This window comes from Oryctolagus cuniculus, chromosome 11 (genome assembly GCF_051225735.1).
Source record: "Oryctolagus cuniculus isolate XC-2025 breed Fujian yellow rabbit chromosome 11, ASM5122573v1, whole genome shotgun sequence".
Classification (NCBI taxonomy): Eukaryota; Metazoa; Chordata; class Mammalia; order Lagomorpha; family Leporidae; genus Oryctolagus; species Oryctolagus cuniculus.
This window is the reverse complement of record NC_142877.1, coordinates 107,778,070-107,797,284: the sequence shown is the minus strand read 5'-3', so window position 1 is coordinate 107,797,284 and position 19,215 is coordinate 107,778,070. Positions and strand designations below refer to the sequence as shown.

Sequence of the window (19,215 nt, the reverse complement as noted above, 5' to 3'; positions counted from 1 at the left end):
GTGGGAGGGAGACACATCAAATTTAGACCAGAAACCTACTTAGTGCTGCCGTATTGAAATACTTGAATACAATAAAAGAGCCTCCAAAGGGCCGAAGCCCACAGGCAATAAAACCAGACTTAAGCTGAAATTCCCCATGCTACCAGCAGCTTTAACAGGTGAGCACCAAACAGTGTCTGCACTAAAGCCGTGTCCCCAAATTGTTGTGGAGCACCAGAACCTGAAAAGATAAATTGTCTTGTATATGACAAGTCTGGATTATTTATAAAATGATTCCCAAAAGGCAGAAATTTTAGTTTCTTTTTTAAAAATTGCCCACAGTCTGAATGTCCAAAAGAAGGCAACAGTTAAAGTATGCCAATAAATGGAGCACTGGTCGTGTTCATGGAGAATTTTTAATAAGAGTAAAAAATGTGCCGACAATGATACATGGAATGAAAAATAAGGTATAAAATTGTGCATATTGGATGACCCTGACTTTGTCAAACAAGGCGAGAGCAATGGTAGGATGTAGACCAGAAATAAGCCTATCAAAATGATAAGAACAATAGCCATTAAGCCAGAGAATAGAATTCTGTGATTTTTTTTTCTTAAGTCTACACTTTTGGGGGTTAACTTTTTAAAATGTTTTAAATAAGAATATTTAAGAAGAGGGAAATAAATAACGTATTTTTGAGAGTTTGTATTTTCCCCCAAATGTTCCAGCAGTCTGGTTAGAGGCTGAATTCCTTGCCAGGCCTTTGTGTCACCAAAATTCCTAAAGAATGTGAATGTAACTATGAGATGCTATCAGGATTTGACCACAGAAGTTTCCAGAATTTTATTACGGAAAATGCCCGATATGTACAAAACTCACAGAAAAGCGTAATGAGCTCCATGTGCTTGTCACCCAGCTGCAACAGTAAGCACCACTGTGCCCCGCATGCTTTGTCCTGGAGTGCGCTTCTTAAGGTTTCTGGGGCTCAGTGATGTTTTCCATGCCAAGCAGTTACTTTTGGTTAAAAAAGCAAGACAGACGGAGCCACTCAGTGCTCGTGTCCCATTTATTTTGCTCTAGCTGTGCTGTGAGCAACTTGAAGAAAGTGTCCCTTGAACTCGGCGGCAAATCTCCACTTATAATATTCAACGACTGTGAACTTGACAAGGCCGTGCGAATGGTGAGAGGGGGTCAGATCCAAGGGAATGGGCCAGGGGTCTCACGAAGACATCTGGCTCTGTGTAGTCTTAAGTGGAAAGCATCCTCTTGATGCTTACCTTTGGGCATACTCAGAGCACTAAATCTCTTAAAAATGACGCCTTTCTAAATTACCATATCAAAGTGTTTTTAAAACAGAATATAAGTCAGAGCCATATAGCTCAAGAGCTTTCTGGCGGGGTTTCGTGTCTCCCCCAACCTCTGCTCCCTAACACCTCACCCTGCCAGCTGGAACAGCTCTGCTTCTATCTGTTCCTACAAATCGCACTCTGGTGAGACTTTTAGACACGACACAGGGTTCCATATTAAAAGGTACTTGGCCCCATCAATCCCCTAGTTTTCACAACGTGGCTTTTGTAAGATATTACCATGGGGAAAGCTGAGTGGAAGGGACACAGGAACTCATTCCATTTTGGCAATACCTTGTGATTTTTAAACTACTTCAGAATATAAAAACGTATTTTGAAGTAAAAAAAATTTTTTTAAGATTTGTTTAATTTGAAAGGCAGAGTTACAGAGAGAGAAGAGCCACACACACACACACACACACATACACACACACACAGAGAGAGAGAGAGAGAGAGAGAGAGAGAGAGAGAGAGAGAGAGAGATCTTCTATCTGCTAGTTCACTCCCCAGATGGAGACCACGGCCATGGCTGGGCCAGACTGAAGCCAGGAGCCTGGAACTTCATCCAGGTCTCCCACATGGGTGGGAGGCCAACTACCTGGGTCATCCTCCACTGCTTCCCCTGGAGCATGAGTAGGGAGTTGGATGAGAAGTGGAGCAGCCAGGACTCAAGCAGTGTCCATATGTGTTGCCAGCATTGCAGGTGGAGCACTGCCAGCATTGCAGGTCCCCCTGCAGAGCAATGCTGGCCCTCTGAAGTAAGATTTAAATGGTAAAAAATAGCTACATTGGCCTTGTCTGCACTCTCCATTTCTGAGCCCTGGCTGTGTTAAGCTTTCTTGTGACAGTGGTGGATATTCAGATCGTTGTGGTTCTGTGCAGTCTTCAAGCCTGTGCTCAGAGCAGGATCTGTTCACCGGGCCACTTGCCTGAGACCCTAATGAATGCCCACAGGCAACCCCATTGTACAAGGACCCCAAAGAGAATGGAGTGGCCTGGGAGTGAAGCCATCCCAAGTACTCCCTTGGGAAGGGCTGGAGCACGGCCTATCTGGAGGTTTCAGTGACAGACAACAGCTGGGTGCACAGGAGCTGATATTAAGGGTCAAGACTCCTCTGGGTTTCTGAGAGAAATATTCCAGAACCTTCCAGAGAAAAGATTGAGGAAAAGAAAATAAAGGGAAGGAAGATTTTCTTATACTGTTGTGTAGTCTGTTGTATTCTTAAAAGCACCAACCTCAACGTTAGTCTTCACTAGTATCTCCCACTCATGACTACGTAACATGAATACAAAGGACTGGCTAAATATCACTAAGGGTGAAACACCTGTAAGCATGGAAAAAATCTCAGAGGACCATTCTATTCCCAAATGGCAAGTCTGGTATTAGCCACACCATCAGACTCTACAGGAGAGGATGGGAACACATTTCTGCAACTCATCATTTTAAGAACCTGAGTATAGGGGCTGGCATTGTGGCTAAGCGGGTAAAGCCAGCAACTGCAGTGCTGGCATCCCATGTGGGCACCGGTTTGAATCTTGGCTGCTGCACTTCCAATTCAGCTCCCTGCTGATGTGCCTGGGAAAGCAGCAGATGATGATCCAAGTGCTTGGGCCCCTGCACCCACGTGGGAGACCTGGAAGAAGCTCCTGGCTCCTGACTTTGGCCTGACCCAGTCCTTACCATTGTGGCCATTTGGGGAGTGAACCAGTGGATGCAAGAGCTCTCTGTTTCTCTCTGCCTCTCCTTCTCCATAAGTCTTTCAAATAAACACATCTTAAAAAAAAAAAAAAAAACCTGAATGTACAGTGTGTGTGTGTGTGTGTGTGTATTACCTAGTTAAGAGAAATTTCCTGGAAGTGAATTAGAAACTATTTAGAAAGGGAATACACACAAAACTATAAGTCTGAGTTTTCAAAACTTCTCATGTTTTGAGTGCTTTCATTTCAAAGATTTTTTTCAAAATTCTTCTTAAAAGATAGACTTCCCTCTTTAGGGGAGGCATGACAGGCTTTCTAAGCATTTGTAGATTATACAAACTGATGTAGAGGCCTTTTTTTTAAAAAAAAGCAAAAGTTAATATGCAAGTATTACATTTAAATGTATAGAATAATCAAGATTTTCTTACAACATAAAATTTGTTCTTGGTGGTAAATCCTTATTGTTACATGCATTTGTTAAAGTGCTCATGGACCAAAAGAGGAAAAGAGAAACAAACATCCCTAAAGATATGCTATGAGTATCTCCAACAAATAATAAAAGAAACAGAACTGATGATCTCCAAGTCTTTCTCATCACTAACAAGATCAAGGGCCTTGCCTATGCTTTCTTTATGTGGTCAGTTGCCTTCCAATAACACCTAATCCTCTGTGTATGTGCAATTCTGTGACAGCCTTGACTTCTCAGATAACCATAACCATCTTTTCTCCTCTGTTGCTGAAGGGCATGGGAGCAGTATTTTTCAACAAGGGCGAGAACTGTATTGCGGCTGGGCGGCTGTTTGTGGAAGAATCCATCCACGACGAATTTGTGACAAGAGTGGTGAGACATCTGCACACTCGCTCTAGGCGTTGACTAGAAATAGCTTCTGTTCTATTTTTTTAAAAGCTTCATTTATTTAAAAGGCAGGGGGAAGTGCCCCTATCCATTGATTTACTCCCCAAATATCTGTAAAAGCTTGCAGGAGCTAAGAACCCAAGCCAGGCTTTCCATTTGGGTGGCAGGAACCCAATTACTTGAGGCATCATCACAAAACCCCAGCATTAGCATTAGCAGGCAGCTGAAATGGGGGGGGACAAGGTAGACATCTAGCCCAAGTACACTGATGTGTGGCATGGGCATCCTAACCAGCATGTTAACTGCTAACCTATCCCATAAGCCTATTTTTAAATTATATTTCCCCCGTGAACTTTCTGAAGCACCCTCATATATGAAAACACCTGATAAAGTCCGCACCAGAGCAGTTAATTATCTAGGCATTGCAGTGAGTTTGTAGCATATGTGAGAGATACAGCTAGACTTATGCAAATCTCTAAATCGATTGAGAGACACAGCACTCGATCCTTACGAATCCCCGGTCTGCAGTTAACGTGACAGCACTATCACTTCCTCCACTAAAATAACTAAGAACCCCCCTAGCTTGACGACGGCTCTGTACATGTGAGAACGTTCACAGAGATTCTGTGACTAAAAGACACACTAGCATGCACCGCGTCATTAGGGAGGTAGTAGTACACACGAATGGTTACATTTGCAGAGCCAGCATCTAGCTCTTGTTCCTCCAGAGCCAATTTCTCACACTCCAGCCCACCGAAACAGCAAGGGTGGTCCTTCTTCCCGAGGGTAGATGCCAAGGAAATCAGACAAATAGGCATTTGAGTCACTTACCCTCTCCAGGCCTCAGTTTCTTCTTCTGTAACATGAAAATAATAGCTGCCTACCTGCAGTGTGCTGTGAAGTCTAGATGACAATACGTCTATAATCGCCTTAGCACGATACCCACCTAGTCCGGAGTATCCATTGTGATTATTAACAGTGAACTGTGTTTTGTGGACCGGGTAACACACAGGTGGAAGAAATTAAAAAGATGAAAATCGGTGATCCCCTGGACAGATCTACTGATCACGGGCCCCAGAATCATAAGGCCCACCTGGAAAAGCTGCTGCAGTATTGTGAGGCTGGAGTGAAAGAGGGGGCCACCCTGGTGTACGGAGGAAGACAAGTGCAAAGGCCAGGTAAGGTCACCTCCGTGGGGGCTGAGTTGGATGGGTGATCACACTTTTCACTGTGGCACCATCTGGCTGCAAAAGTCAACAGTGTCATTGATAACGTGTGCACGAGAATTAATTTCTGGGTCCTGCTTGGCTGCTTCTGCACTGGCACCGTGGTCCACCCCATGTTTGTGAGCCTTAGTTTCCGCCTATGTAAAATGAGATACCCTGTGTTCACCCTGCTTTACAAGGCTGTGGAAGTCAAAGCAGCAGCAGTGGTGACTGGCCCTGAACTGGCAGTGAACCAGTGTAATGAGTGTTATGCAGGTGGGTTCGATGCTTGGCACTTTGAGATTTAATCTTAGCCAGCCAGAGAGATGCCCTCCTGCTATCTAAAGCAGAATCTGTTACCAAAATGTGTGAACGGCCCCGTGTCATGACACTCGTGCAGAGAGCTCGTTTTTCAGAATGGGTATTTGCTGTAGCGGTTAGAAGGCTAGTTAACACATCCATGTCCCTGATCAGAGTGCCTGGCATTAACACCTGGTGCCAGCCCCTGACTCCAGCTTCCTGCTGATGCGGACCCTGGGAGGCAGCAGTGCTGACTCAGGTGACCGCATCCCTGTCACCCAGGTGGAAGACCTAGGTTGAGTTCCTGCCTCCCAGCTTCAGCCTGGCCAAGCACCGGGTTAATGTTATTAGGTGAAAGGTTGATAGGGACCTGGTGTTTGCAATGTACCAAAGTGTCACCCCTGAGGCTGTCCACTAGCCATGAACGGAAAACACAGCTTTGCAATGGAGGGGTCAGGCTGCCACTGCCTGAAACCTCTGGTCGAGTTGAGCATCTGTGACAGGGGGACAACTGGATACTGTGTGTCCCCTGATGGGATACACCATGGGATGTGCACTGTCACCTGGCAAGTGTTCTTGCCAACAAAGCCTAATCCAAATCTAATTGCACCTGTGAGCAGATGTTCCATGTATCAGAAATAGAGAGGGCAGAGAGGAAGGGAATGTTCTTATTCACTGGGCATGGAGTTTTGGTTTTACAAGCGGGAGAGTGTTCTGGAGATAGATCATGGCGAAGGTTGCACACATGCTTAATTATCCTGACTGTACATAAAAATGCTGAAGAGGGTAAATTTTGTATTTTCCCACAATTTAATATTCAGGTGGAGAGAGAGAGGAGAGAAACACATGATACCGAGAAACTCATATTATCCGAGGGAAGCAATGACAAATCTAAAATGTGGGATATTTCATGGGACCACTGGCCTGGTATCTTTAACAAGTCAATGGCATTAAAAATAGGGGGAAGACAAAAGGAGGAAATATCTTAGGTTAAAAGACACTCAAGAAATCTAACAGCCAAAGGCAACGTGCAGAATTTATTTGAATCCTAAATCAAACAAATCATCAGAAAAAAGGATTGTTCCAGATGAGAGAAACTGAAATATAAAGTATGAACAATGAGTGAGCATTAACTTTAGAGGTGTGATACTGCGTCGTAGTTATGTAAGAAAGTGTCCTTATTTTTTTAGACTTGTATTGAAATCCTTGAGAATGAAAATTACACCTGGATCTTACTTGATTAATGTTTATTTTACTATTTATTCTATTACCTATTTTAATGTATATTTGGAATCTTCATAAAAACATAAAAAATAAGAACTAACACCAAATAGAGAAATGAAGCTCTTTTTTGTTTTACTGAGACAGAGGGAAAGAAATTAGAAAGTAATTGAATTGAGATGTAATATGAATTGAAAATGGCCTAACCTATAGTAGAGATTCTTTTCTTCTTTCCAAAAGGCTTTTTTATGGAACCAACTGTGTTCACAGACGTGGAAGATCACATGTACCTTGCCAAAGAGGAGTCCTTTGGACCTATTATGGTCATTTCTAAATTCCAAAATGGGTACGTTCTTTGGATGCAATTTAACTTTATTTTTATTGGCTATATTTCCCCCCTCTGCCATTGTGCTACCTACAGAACATGAAATCAGTGAACGTTTAATTCTCTATCATAAAAACAATTAAGTAATTAGGAAAGTATGCTTTTCCTAACAACCATTGGAGATCATAAAGTACTTTGCCTGTAGCCTAAATTAACGGTGGATGTAATGGGATTTTATCTGATTAAATTTTAGTTTTCATAGAGTTGGCAGTGGAAATGTGTAGAACAAGGTAAATGACTGCAAAATAACAGAATGAGAGTTCACATTTACATCCCTGCTGATGGGAGCATCTGTGGAATTTTATGTCGCCCAAAACGATGCTGCTGTTATCAGGGACTGAGCCGGAGAAAGCCTGATCCTCAGCTTCTCATAGGAACGCTCGCCATCACCATAGAGTCAAAATGCTGGCTACTCTATGTTACACTTCCCACAGTGTGTGGCGTGTCAAGGAGAGCCACGCAGTAATGGAGCTCACAAAACAGCATGCAATACACGGCGTCTCTTGGTACAGACACAGTGATTCAGAATGACCTTAGGTTTGCTTCAGCCAATGAACAGTTGAAGAACAGAAACCAAATGCGGAGTTCTTTGACAGGCATACTCAGATTGTAAGAGACTTTGGGGGATGCTAGGTTGGAGTAGGAAGCCTTTGAAACACAGATCCAATTATACCTGCTGTCCCCTCTTGCCCACTATAAATTCCCCTGTATAGGATTGTCTTAGTGTGGAGCATGCAGACCTCGGAGGCTACATTTGGGGGACTTGAATGTGGCTAAGTCACAGTCCCTGCCCTCAAGAAGCTTACCTTCCAGTGGGGGAGACAGATATGGCGATGGGCAATTGGTCCACAGAGCACCAGAGGCTGGCAGGATGATGCAGGAGACGAGAATATGCCTTCTGCCCTCTCACCTGCGAGAGCAGCCTGGTTACTGAACCACTCTGTGCCTCAGTTTACTTTTAGAATCAGGTTAATAACAGTATAGTGTTTTAGGGGTCATTCTGAGAATAAAATAAGTCAAGTGTTTGCTTATCATAGTAAGCAAAAATATATATTATACACACACACACACACACACACTGCACTGAGAGGAATCTGTGCCCCCTGACTGTAGCTAATTTACACTGTTCCAGGCACTATTAGCTCAAGTGACCACTATGCTCACTGTCAATCCAGAAGTAGACCATGTACTACCAAGCTACAGCCTCTCAACAGTGTTCAGTGAGAAAGGGCGAGAAGCCACCTTTGTGCCACTAGTCCAGTCTATAAATAATCTGGGTCCACTCCAGATCAGAAAGGGTGAGCGTCTCAGCTCTCTCTGAGTTAGGTCCCAAATTGCATGGGCAAGTTTGAAATTGTGAATAGTCAAGATGACCTTTAAAAGACCCTTTGGGAGGCTCCATGTTGAAACCTGTGTGGTCTCTCGGTGAATTGAACAGAGCTGATTTTTGCCCTCCACTTTGGGAACATCCTGTTTCTTTGCTGGAGCAGCAGATGAAATAGCTGGCTTGCATTTCCCGGACATGTTGCATGCATTTTTTAAGCATGAAGAGCGGTTCAGAAAGGTGAGATACGCCATGACAGGCAGGTGGGCGCTGGACTCAAGAGAGAGAGGAACATGCTCATGTCTCTACTTGCTTGGCCATTTACACACTGTTGGCCCTACATATCCTCAGGTTCCACGTCTGTGGATCCAGCCAACTTCAGATGGAAAATATTGTTTTAATTGCATCTGTACTGAACACGTACAGATTGTCTTGTCATTATTCCCTAAACAATACAGTATGACTAATTTCACTTATAGCGTTTACATCATACTAGGCGTTGTAAGTAACCTGGAGATGATTTAAAGTGCATGGGAGTACTGTGTAGGTTACATACAAGTAGTGCACCATTTTCTTTAAGGGATTTGAGCATCCATGGACTTTGGTAACTGAAGGATGCTGGTCCCAGATCCAATCCCCTGAGGATACTGAGTGACAACTGTACACTGAGTCAAAAGGGAGGGAAGCTACCAGACTTATATAAGGGATCACTTTATTCTCCTTTGGTTGAATAAGCATATGTAACTGAAATCACTCTCATCGGATGATGTGACACTATAGGATAAAGTAATAGACATTATCCCTGTCCTGGGGGAGCTTCTGGCCTCCAGCTTAGGAAGGGTGAGCCATAACACACATGACACAGTGCCAAAGAGCCTACTCCACACACATGACACAGTGCCAAAGAGCCTACTACACACACATGACACAGGGCCAAAGAGCCTACTCTACACACATGACACAGTGCCAAAGAACCTACTCTACACACATGACACAAGGCCAAAGAGCCTACTCCACACACATGCCACAGTGCCAAAGAGCCTACTCCACACACAAGACACAGGGCCAAAGAGCCTACTCTATACACATGAAACAGTGCCAAAGAGCCTGCTCCACACACAAGACACAGGGCCAAAGAGCCTGCTCCACACACAAGACACAGGGCCAAAGAGCCTGCTCCACACACATGACACAGGGCCAAAGAGCCTACTCCACACACATGACACAGGGCCAAAGAGCCCAATCCACACACATGACACATGCCAAAGAGCCTACTCCATACACATGACACAGGGCCAAAGAGCCTGCTCCACACACATGACACAGTGCTAAAGAGCCTACTCCACACACAAGCCACAGTGCCAAAGAGCCTACTCTATACACATGACACAGTGCCAAAGAGCCTACTCCACACACATGACACAGGGCCAAAGAGCCTACTCCAGACACATGACACAGGGCCAAAGAGCCTGCTCCACAAAACCCTGCGCTGGGAGCGTTTCCTGGGTTCCAGGCTCTCTTAGCTCACTGCACCCTCACCACAAGCAGGCACTTCCCTTTATAATTATGTTCATGTTTCAATGGAAGAAACGAAGGCATGGAGAGATGAAGTCATGTGTCCCAGGTCACCCAGACAGCCTGCTGCAGAACCCTCTCCCTGGGCCCTACACTTGGGCAGTGTCCACTGCAGGACTGGCAGGTTCTGGAAAGCATTCAGGGGGCACTGAAGGAGCCTTGAACTGTGTATGCAAACGCTGGAGACGGCAGGAAACAGAGGATGTTTGAGAATCTAGAAGTGCAGCCCAAGGAGAGGGGTGAGGGTGGGAAGGCCATGAACAAGAACCCCTGGAGAAGATCAAAACGATGACTTGGGATCAGATTTCAAAAGGCGTTGCAATGTATATGACAAATATAATGCTAGAGTTGTCTGTTTATTGGGGCTTTCTTTCGAGGTGAGCCTGGGATATTTCATTTATAAAATTTTAAGCAGGTGGCAGTGATGTTTTCCTGTCTCTAGCACAGAGAGGATGAAAGGAGATTGGTTTCACTTTACATTGAGTGAAGTTTTATGTCTTCCAAAATCGCCTTGCAGGGACATCGACGGAGTGCTGCAGCGAGCCAACAACACCGAGTACGGCTTGGCCTCCGGGGTGTTCACAAGGGACATAAACAAAGCCATGTATGTGAGTGAGAAACTAGAAGCAGGAACTGTCTTTATCAACACGTACAACAAGACGGACGTGGCGGCCCCATTTGGGGGAGTTAAGCAATCTGGCTTTGGAAAAGACCTGGGTACGGCTCTGCTTTTTATCCTGCGCGGTCCTTTGTTGCCTGCCTCGTGTGTGGCATGCAGCATGTGTGTTCTGCTTGGAAGGGCGTTTCCTACATGGGAGTTACATCTGGAATGACAGGGCTATCGATTCTTTAAATGTGAAACGTTTTAATTGACTCCAACATAGAAAAGCAAATTGTGAGCAAATAAATGTGTTTCTCTGCAAAAACAAGATTCACGTAGAAAGGCAAAAGAGACGGATGATATATTTGAGCTAAAACCTGTTTGGGTTTTCACCAACATTCAGTGTGAACTGGGTTTAGTTTTTTTGAGAACCAAGAAAGAGAAATGAGTGGAGGGCAGTGACCATCACTTACATGAGTAAGCCCGTCTCTCACCTGCTGGTGGTCTTTTAGGATCGACCCTCCTGACTAACAACTCGGGATTTAGAGTTTGTGATGCCCCCAGGTGTAACTCACCATGAGCAGTGACCCTTACACCTCTAAGGCAGTAGCTGACTTTGAACACTAACTGCCACGGCGCTTCAAAAAGTTCACAGAAGGGGCTAGTGCTGTGGCACAGAAGGTAAAGCTGGCATCCTTTGTGGCCACCAGTTCGAGGCCTGGCTGTTCCACTTCCGATCCAGCTCCCTGCTAATGTGCCTGGGAAAGCAGTGGAAGACGGCCCAACTGCTTGGTCCCCTGCTACCCACATGGGAGACACGGAAGAAACTCCTGGCTCCTGACTTCAATCTGGCCCAGCCCTGGTGGTTGTGGCTGTTTGAGGAGTGAACCAGCAGATGGAAGATCTCTATCTCTCTTTCCTTCTCACTCTCTGTATCTCTACCTTTCAAATAAGTAAATAAATCTTTTAAAAAAAAAAGTTTGTGGAAAAAATGTGAGTAAAATATGTTTATTTTGGTACCAAAAATGTTTTAAAATGATGGATAGTTTTTTTGTAATATACTTTTCTGTGAACTTTAAAAAAGTTGTTTTTAAAAATGTTATTTGAAAGACAAAAGGAGGAAGAGAGACATCTTCCATCCACTGGTTCATTCCTCAAATGCCTACGACAGCCAAGGTTGGGCCAGGCCAAAGCCAGGAGACTGGAACTCAATCCGAGTCTCCCACAGTAGTGGCAGGGACCCAATGACTTACTGCTTCCTGGATACACATTAGCAGGAAGCTGGAATCAGGAGTGGAGCTGGGACTTGAACCCAGGGGCTCTGAAATGGAATGCAAGTGTCCCAAGGAACATCTTTGCCAGTGCACCAAATGTCCACCCCCACCATGAAATTTTTTTTAAGATTTATTTTATTTATTTGAAAGGCAGAGTGACAGGGAGAGAGATCTTGTATCCACTGTTTCACTTCCCAAATGACCCTAATGACCTGGGCTGGGCCAGGCTGAAGCCAGGAGCCATGGACTCTATCCAGGTCTCCCATGTGGGTGGCAGGGGCACAAGCACTTGGGCCATTTTCCACTGCCTTCCCAGGCACATTAGCAGAAAGCTGGATCAGAAGTGGAGTAGCTGGGATTGGTGTTGTAGCACAATAGATTAAGCTGCCACCTGCAATACCAGCATCCCATATGGGCACCAGTCTGTGTCCCAGCTGCTCCACTTCTGATTCAGCTCCCTGCTCTGCACCTGGGAAAGCAGCAGAGGATGGTTCAAGTCCTTGGGCCCCTGCATCCATGTGGGAGATCCAGATGAAGCTCATGGCTCTTAGCTTTGGCCTGGCCCAGCCCTGGCCATTGCTGCCATTTGAGGATTGAACCAGAGGATGGAAAATCTCTATCTCTCCCACTCTCTGTAACTCTGCCTTTCAAAAAAATAAACCTTAAAAAAAACAACAACACACACACACAAAAAAAAACAAGTGGAGTAGCTGGGACTCGAACCAGCACTCTGATATGGAATGCCAGAGTTGCAAGGCTGGGGGGGGGGGGGCTTCACCTGCTTACTGCTCCATAACATCAGCTCCCTTCTTATCTTTACAAGAAGATTAAACCATATGATCTCAAACTTTCTCTCTTATGCTCAATTCTGCTCCATTTAATATAATCTGAAGGATAGCATCTTGGTTACTTCTGTTCAAATGGACAAAGGATAAAGGTGGGGTTTTGTCATCAAGCAGAAAAGTAAAGGAGAAAGATTTTTGAAACTGACCAAAACATTCTCTGTTCTTTCAAAGAGCCAGTAGTTGGGCCAGACCCTTCTAGCTCAAAGGGTGGTCCTTGGACCACTGACATCAGCATTATTGGGGTATAATAGGAAGAAACACACACCTGAGGGCCATCCCCGGACACGCTGGAGCCAGAAGCTGCACTTTAACAAGGTGCTCAGGTGATGCATCTCGGCCCAAGAAGCGCTGGCCTAGGCCACCTTCCATTTACTCTGTGGCCTGTACCCCTACGCCTGTGCCCAGCAGTCTGGCGACGTCACATCCACCCGGGAACGCGGTTCCTCAACTGCTTTTCTCTGCCTTAGGTGAGGAAGCCCTAAATGAATACCTCAAAACCAAGACAGTGACACTGGAATATTAGAGCAATGCCACCCTCACCGGAGGACCCCCGGCAGACAGAACCACTTCTCCACAGTGCACTACAGTTCAGAAGACGCCTGGGTGTGCCGAGGAAGGAGGTGTCAACCACGAGCCACTACAGAGACACACGGGCCTTGACGTGGGTCAGGACCCATGTCCTGGCATTTACACGCAGGCCTGGGTATTTTCTAATATGCCTTTTATACCTTAAAATGACTTACAGTTGTTTGGATTTTCCCCATGTTGTACATCACACATATTTCTAACATACCAAGGTGCTTCCCCCCACCCCCATCTAATCTCTTTATGACTGTCCATCTTGAAATCATCAACACCACACAGTTGTAACACAAAAGCCATTTTGGAACCTTTGTATAAGGTGTACAGGTCTTAACCTCAGAACCATTCATACGGGCTATTCAGATTTCCTGTGATTTTACTTTGAAGGGACAGTGTGTCCTGTAAGGAATGTGAAGGTTTTTTTCTTTTTTTTTTTTTTCATATTTGGAAATAAGATACATCTCTGTGCCTTTGATGTTCTATTTTTGAAACCACTGTGATGGGTAAGGAACCCACAAACATTTCCTGAGAATCTACCAACTAGGTACGAGTTCTGAAGAGTACGCCAAATTTAAGGGCGTGATCTTTGGCTCCACGGTTTAAAGGGTAGTAAGTAACTCCTGAAGTGAACTGTACAGTGTGACAGTGTAGAGAGGCTGATCTTCTGGTTCATAGCGTAGCATCTCACCATCTGAGCGATGCTGGGTAACTCCCCTGTGTTCCTTAGACACAAACAGGGATAGCACCACCTCCCTCAGGATTCAACGCAGCAACGGAAGCAAAGCGTCTCAGGCTGTGCTTCGCAGTGTAAATAAATATTAAACTGTTTTCCTCCATCCCTCTTTTAAAAACGTATTGAGATAGGTTGGTAACCCAGCTGAGTTAACTGCTCACTGTCCTTTTCAGGGGTCATCAGTTACTACGCTGCTTCTCTCACCCGCCATCCTGACACGCTGCCTGACTCAGCAGTACTGAGAAATGCCGCGTAATGGCAGTGGCACAAGGTCAAGGCTGCTTTTCTCGCAGCAGCTTACTCGTCCCTGAAGGACACTGTTCCATTTTTATACCTCCTGGTTCTGCTGCTCACAGCTGGCTGATCTTGGGCAAGTGTATTATCTAGTGTCTCAGAGTCTAGGTGTGGTCTCTGTAAAACAGGGACAGGCATCCCTATCTCATTGGGTGTTGCAAGAATTTGATGAGATAAATATGCACACACAGGGTGTGGGGATCACAGTTGCGGCTAAGGAATAGGGACTGTTACAACCCATGCAGCACTCACATCATTTCCCTTTCAGACAGAGCAGGGAGGTGGGTAAATTATCACCATCCGAGGTGCCCAGAGAAAGGGGAGCTCCTGAATCATGGAGCAGTCAACCTATTTATTTCTCTTTCCAAGTAAATGTCAGTGCACATTCCTATTTCTCTGACTTTGAAGAAGGCCTTAGGGAAACTCCAAGGCCCAACAGGAGGGGATATAGGGAATCAATAAACAATGAGCAACAGCTGTAAATTCAGAGGCACGAGACCCTGCCAGAGGAGGAAACACCAGGTTTGGTCCCAGCATGGCCAGCAGAGCACAGTTTGCCGGGGTAAGCATTTTTCATCATGTATTTTTAAATTTACCATCAGAGCTTGGCACAGCTGAAATTCTAAACTGGAATAAATATTCACTGGACCAAAATGGCAGTTCACCTTTGAGCAAAATGACAAAGGCCTTATTCTAAGTGGTCACATTTAAATGAACCATTCAAATTGATTTCATTTGATTTAGAATATCACCTTGTCAGATTATTTTAGTGATAGAACGGCAGATAAAAACACACCTGCTCTTCTGGCCTGATTTTGTTTTACCCTCTAGGATTAATCTAAGTAGCCAGTGCTTTTAATCTTCTTTGGGCCATACACCTCTATCAGAACCTAAAAAGCTATGGACCCTCTCTAACTTCTACCCACAAATCCATGTGCAGGTACATAATTGTGCAAATATCCTCAAGGGAGCCACAGACCTCCCAAAGACTGTGCTTGACCTTCCTGTGTCCATAACAAGTTCTAGCAAGTTCTTACCAGCTGGAGTTTTTATATCTGACAGCTGATAAGAATCAAAGGTCCCATGAACTCATACAATCATCATGTGAATTTGAATGGGAATGCAATGATCCACAGCCTGCTGGGTTTAATCAACACACTGAGTAATTGTATCATTACTGTTCTTTCGGATCACTGATTGTTTTGCTAAGCTACAGGATAAAGCTGTGACTGATCATTGCCTGAACTAGGGGGAGTGTGGACGCTCTATACAGTTCTACTTTCCCTCTAGCTCACCACCTGCATGGCCTGTACTTGGTACTGAAATCAGCTGCCTTCCTAACTAGATACGAGCACCCCACCCTTAGGGCTAGCAATGTCAGTAATAATATTAACACAAGAGTAATCATTTATTGAGGGCCTCCTGAGTGCCCAGTGCCATGCTAAGCACTTTTAAAATGTGATCCTAATCGTCAAAATATGTGAAAAACCTGAGACATCGAGGCACCCTGCATCCAGCTCCCACCACTGCCAGGCCATCGTCATCATCTCTTACCCAGACTGTTGCAGACGCCCCCTGGGAAGGTCTTCCTCGTTCTTCCTCGGATTGTTCTGTCCGACTTGAAGGCACAGGGGGTTGTTCTGCCAAAAACCCTCGAAGCGCTCCTATTTCATCTAGAGTTGAGTCCATGTGTTCACTAGGGTTCCCCTTACCCGTCCTCCAAAAAATAAAGCTGTCGGTGGAAACCTGGGCCTAACGGAGATAAGGGATGGTGGGTAAGGCATGAGGCACGCTGGATGAGGGCAACTACTAGTATTATACAAATAATACCCAAGTGGATTTGTGAAATGATTAAATAATCACAAAAATTACAGAAAACATTATCTCTGCCCAGAAATAACTCAGATGATATGAGATTGTTCGACTTTTTCTATGAATATACTTTTTTTACAGAATTCTTGTAATATCATACATGATTTTGTTAACTGCTTTTTAAACTAACAATGGCATAAACTGTCTTATGTCTACAAACATACCTCTGCTCATTTTAGTGGCTTTAATTCAACTTGTTCTCTATTGCTGGATATTTAGATCTGCTTTTTGCTGTTTTAAATGTCACAATAAATCTTTTATGCAAACTTGTGACCAAAGCCATACTTATTTAATTAGGATAAATTCAAAGAGATAGAATTCCTGAGTCAAAGGCAACTCCACTAGGTTCCCCCCGTGTTTGCCACCATTGTGTACTATTCTTACACCATCGGCACATCTCATATGTGCTGCAAGCATATGATAGTCTTAACTCATTCATCTCTCACCAAAACCCTCTTAGGAGATAGTTATCCCCATCTTACAGATAGAGAAAAGAAACCGTGGTAAGTGCATGGGCTAGGATGTGATAGACCGTTTCAGAGCCCATGGCATAGTGACCTGGGGACCCACGATGGCCCCAGTGTGCTGACCAGCCTTGGAGCTCGCTGCTCCATTAGCCTTACATGGTAAGCCTCAGGAATTTGCTTACTATCTCTTTGCAGTCTTCCTGTCTGTGAAGCGGAGATAAACACAGTATCTCACAAGGCCAAGGTCTTTCCTAACAAGGAAATGCATTCTGCCTGAAAACAAGACCCCCAGCAACAGTACAGTATACAGGGTCATTGGATGCAGTGACTCAGTGATGTTCTCTGCTTCTCTCTGATGTGGGCAATGACTTTAACAACTTTGTAATCCAGGTTCTTGTCTTGCGCAGAGATGGAAATAAGTGGACACTGCTATTGTGTGCAAATAGGAACAGTTTATTTGGCAGTGAACGAATCAACGTACATTCACATGAGTGTTGGCCAAACTGCCCATAAACGAGAAAGAAAAAACTGGAAAGTGGCACCATAATCGGGAAGGTCCGTCCGAGTTGTGGGGAAGAGAGCACACAAATGGTTTGTTCAGTGCACTCAAGGGGGAAAGAACAGAAAACATAGCAGCACTAAGTGGACTCCATGGCGGAGAGCTCCCAAGAGCGGTGGTCTAAGCAGGGTCCATGGCAGAGAGGGAACTCTCCTGCCTTCTACTTTTCTGTAAGCAAGGGAGTGGTACTCCAATTAGATATGCAAATGGGGTGGGGACTTAGTGTACCCTGGTCCTGGATGAGACAGGTGTATCCTGGGAAGGCAGACATATCAAATCAACAGTTAAAGAAACAGCATCATTTTGCAGTTACCCAAGAGTTGCAGCTTGGGAGGTGCTGTGACACCAGCAACCCACATGGGTGCCAGTGAGTCCTGGCTGCTCTACTTCTGATCCAGCTCTCTGCTATGGCCTGGGAAAGCAGCAGAAGATGGCCCAAGTGCCCCTGCACCCATATGGGAGACCCAGAAGCAGCTCCTGGGTCCTGGCTTTGGTCTGACCCCTATCTGGCTATTGAGGCCATTTGAGGAGTGAACCAGTGGGGGGAAGATAGCTCTCTCTCTATAATTCTGCCTACTAATTAGTAAATCTTGCCTAAAGGTTAACTAGTTATAACTAGTTATGCCACCGTATCATCTCTGCACCCCTTGGTGAGCTGACTACCCTCAAACCTAACTCCATTTGTGGCCATGAGACAGGGGCTCAAGGAATCATATCCCATCATAAGATATTTTGTCCTTTCTTCCAAAAGCAAGGAATCTTCTTAAGAACTTTATAAGATTTTCTTTATTGATTTGAAAGGCAGAGGTACAGGGAGAGAGATCTTACACCTACTGGTTCACTCCCCAATGGCTACAACAGCCAAGTGAAGTGAGGAGCAAGAAACCCATCAGGGTCTCCCACATGATTGGCAGCGGTCAGGCACATTAGCAGGGAGCTGGATGGCAGCAGAGCAGCTGGGACTTGACCTGTACTCGGATATGGGATGCCTCCACAAGCGGTGGTTTAACCTGCTGCCCCACAGTGCTGGCCCCAAGGAATCACCTCTTCATTTTCCGGAATGACAGATACTTTTTTTAAAAAGATTATTTATTTGAAAGTCAGAGTTACAGAGAGAGGGGAGAGGCAGAGAGAGAGAGAGAGAGAGAGAGAGGTCTTCTACCCGATGGTTCACTCTCCAATTGGCTGCAATGGTTGGAGCTGCGCCAATCCCCAATCTGAAGCCAGGAGCCAGGCGCTTCTTCCGGTCTCCCACGTGGGTGCAGGGATCCCAAGGACTTGGGCCATCTTCCACTGCTTTCCCAGGCCATAGCAGAGAGCTGGATCGGAAGAGGAGCAGCCGGGATTAGAACCGTTATCCAATATGGGATGCCAATGCTTCAGGCCAGGGCGTTAACCTGCTGCGCCACAGCGCCGGCCCCCGACACTTTCCTTCCCCGAAGTCTTACAGCCTCCCCTCACACCTCACTGGGACGTTCACATCCCCGGCCCACTCCCAACCGTTAACTGGTAAGAGTCTTCCCTACCACATGGGAAATATCTACCAATCATCCATGAGGGTACTTCTGAAGTTTATGGAAGATGTGCATATTAAAAAAAAGAAACACGGGGCCGGCACTGTGGTAGTGGGTAAAATCTCTGGTGGCAGTGTCAGTATCCCATATGGGAACCAGTTTGATTCCTGGCTGCTCCACTTGCGATCCAGCTCCCTGTTAACACACCTGGGAAAGCAGTGGAAGATGGCCCAAGTCCTCGGGCGCCTGCACCAAAGTGGGAGACCCAGAAGAAGCTCCTGGCTCCTGGCTCCAGATTGGCCCAGCTCTGGCCATTGTGGCAATCTGAGGAGTGAACCGGCAGATGGAAGACCTCTCTCTCTGCCTCTATGTTCGGCAGATGGAAGACCTCTCTCTCTGCCTCTATGTAACTCTTTCAAATGAATAAATAAATCTTTAAAAAAAAGAAAAAGAAAAAGAAAAAAGCAGGGATTTCAAAAAAATTTTTTTGTACCAAAACACATTTAATTCCATTTTTCTGGGAACTTTTTGAAGTCTTCTTATATATCATGTCTTTTTTCTTCAGGATTCTGAAACAGAACTGTGTA

The 19,215-nt window shown here is 45.2% G+C and overlaps 1 protein-coding gene across 1 annotated transcript in view; it reads left to right on the top strand.

Annotated features, from left to right (window-relative positions):
* ALDH1L2 (aldehyde dehydrogenase 1 family member L2) overlaps nt 1–16,354 on the top strand; it is a 62,893-nt gene extending 46,539 nt beyond the window's left edge. The window contains exons 18-23 of the mRNA XM_002711446.6: nt 1,058–1,157; nt 3,764–3,862; nt 4,890–5,055; nt 6,844–6,949; nt 10,405–10,604; nt 13,075–16,354. Coding sequence (XP_002711492.3) covers nt 1,058–1,157; nt 3,764–3,862; nt 4,890–5,055; nt 6,844–6,949; nt 10,405–10,604; nt 13,075–13,130 — 727 coding nt within the window. The 3' untranslated portion in view covers nt 13,131–16,354. The remainder of the gene's footprint in view (nt 1–1,057; nt 1,158–3,763; nt 3,863–4,889; nt 5,056–6,843; nt 6,950–10,404; nt 10,605–13,074) is intronic.
* The last annotated feature ends 2,861 nt before the right edge of the window (nt 16,355–19,215 follow it).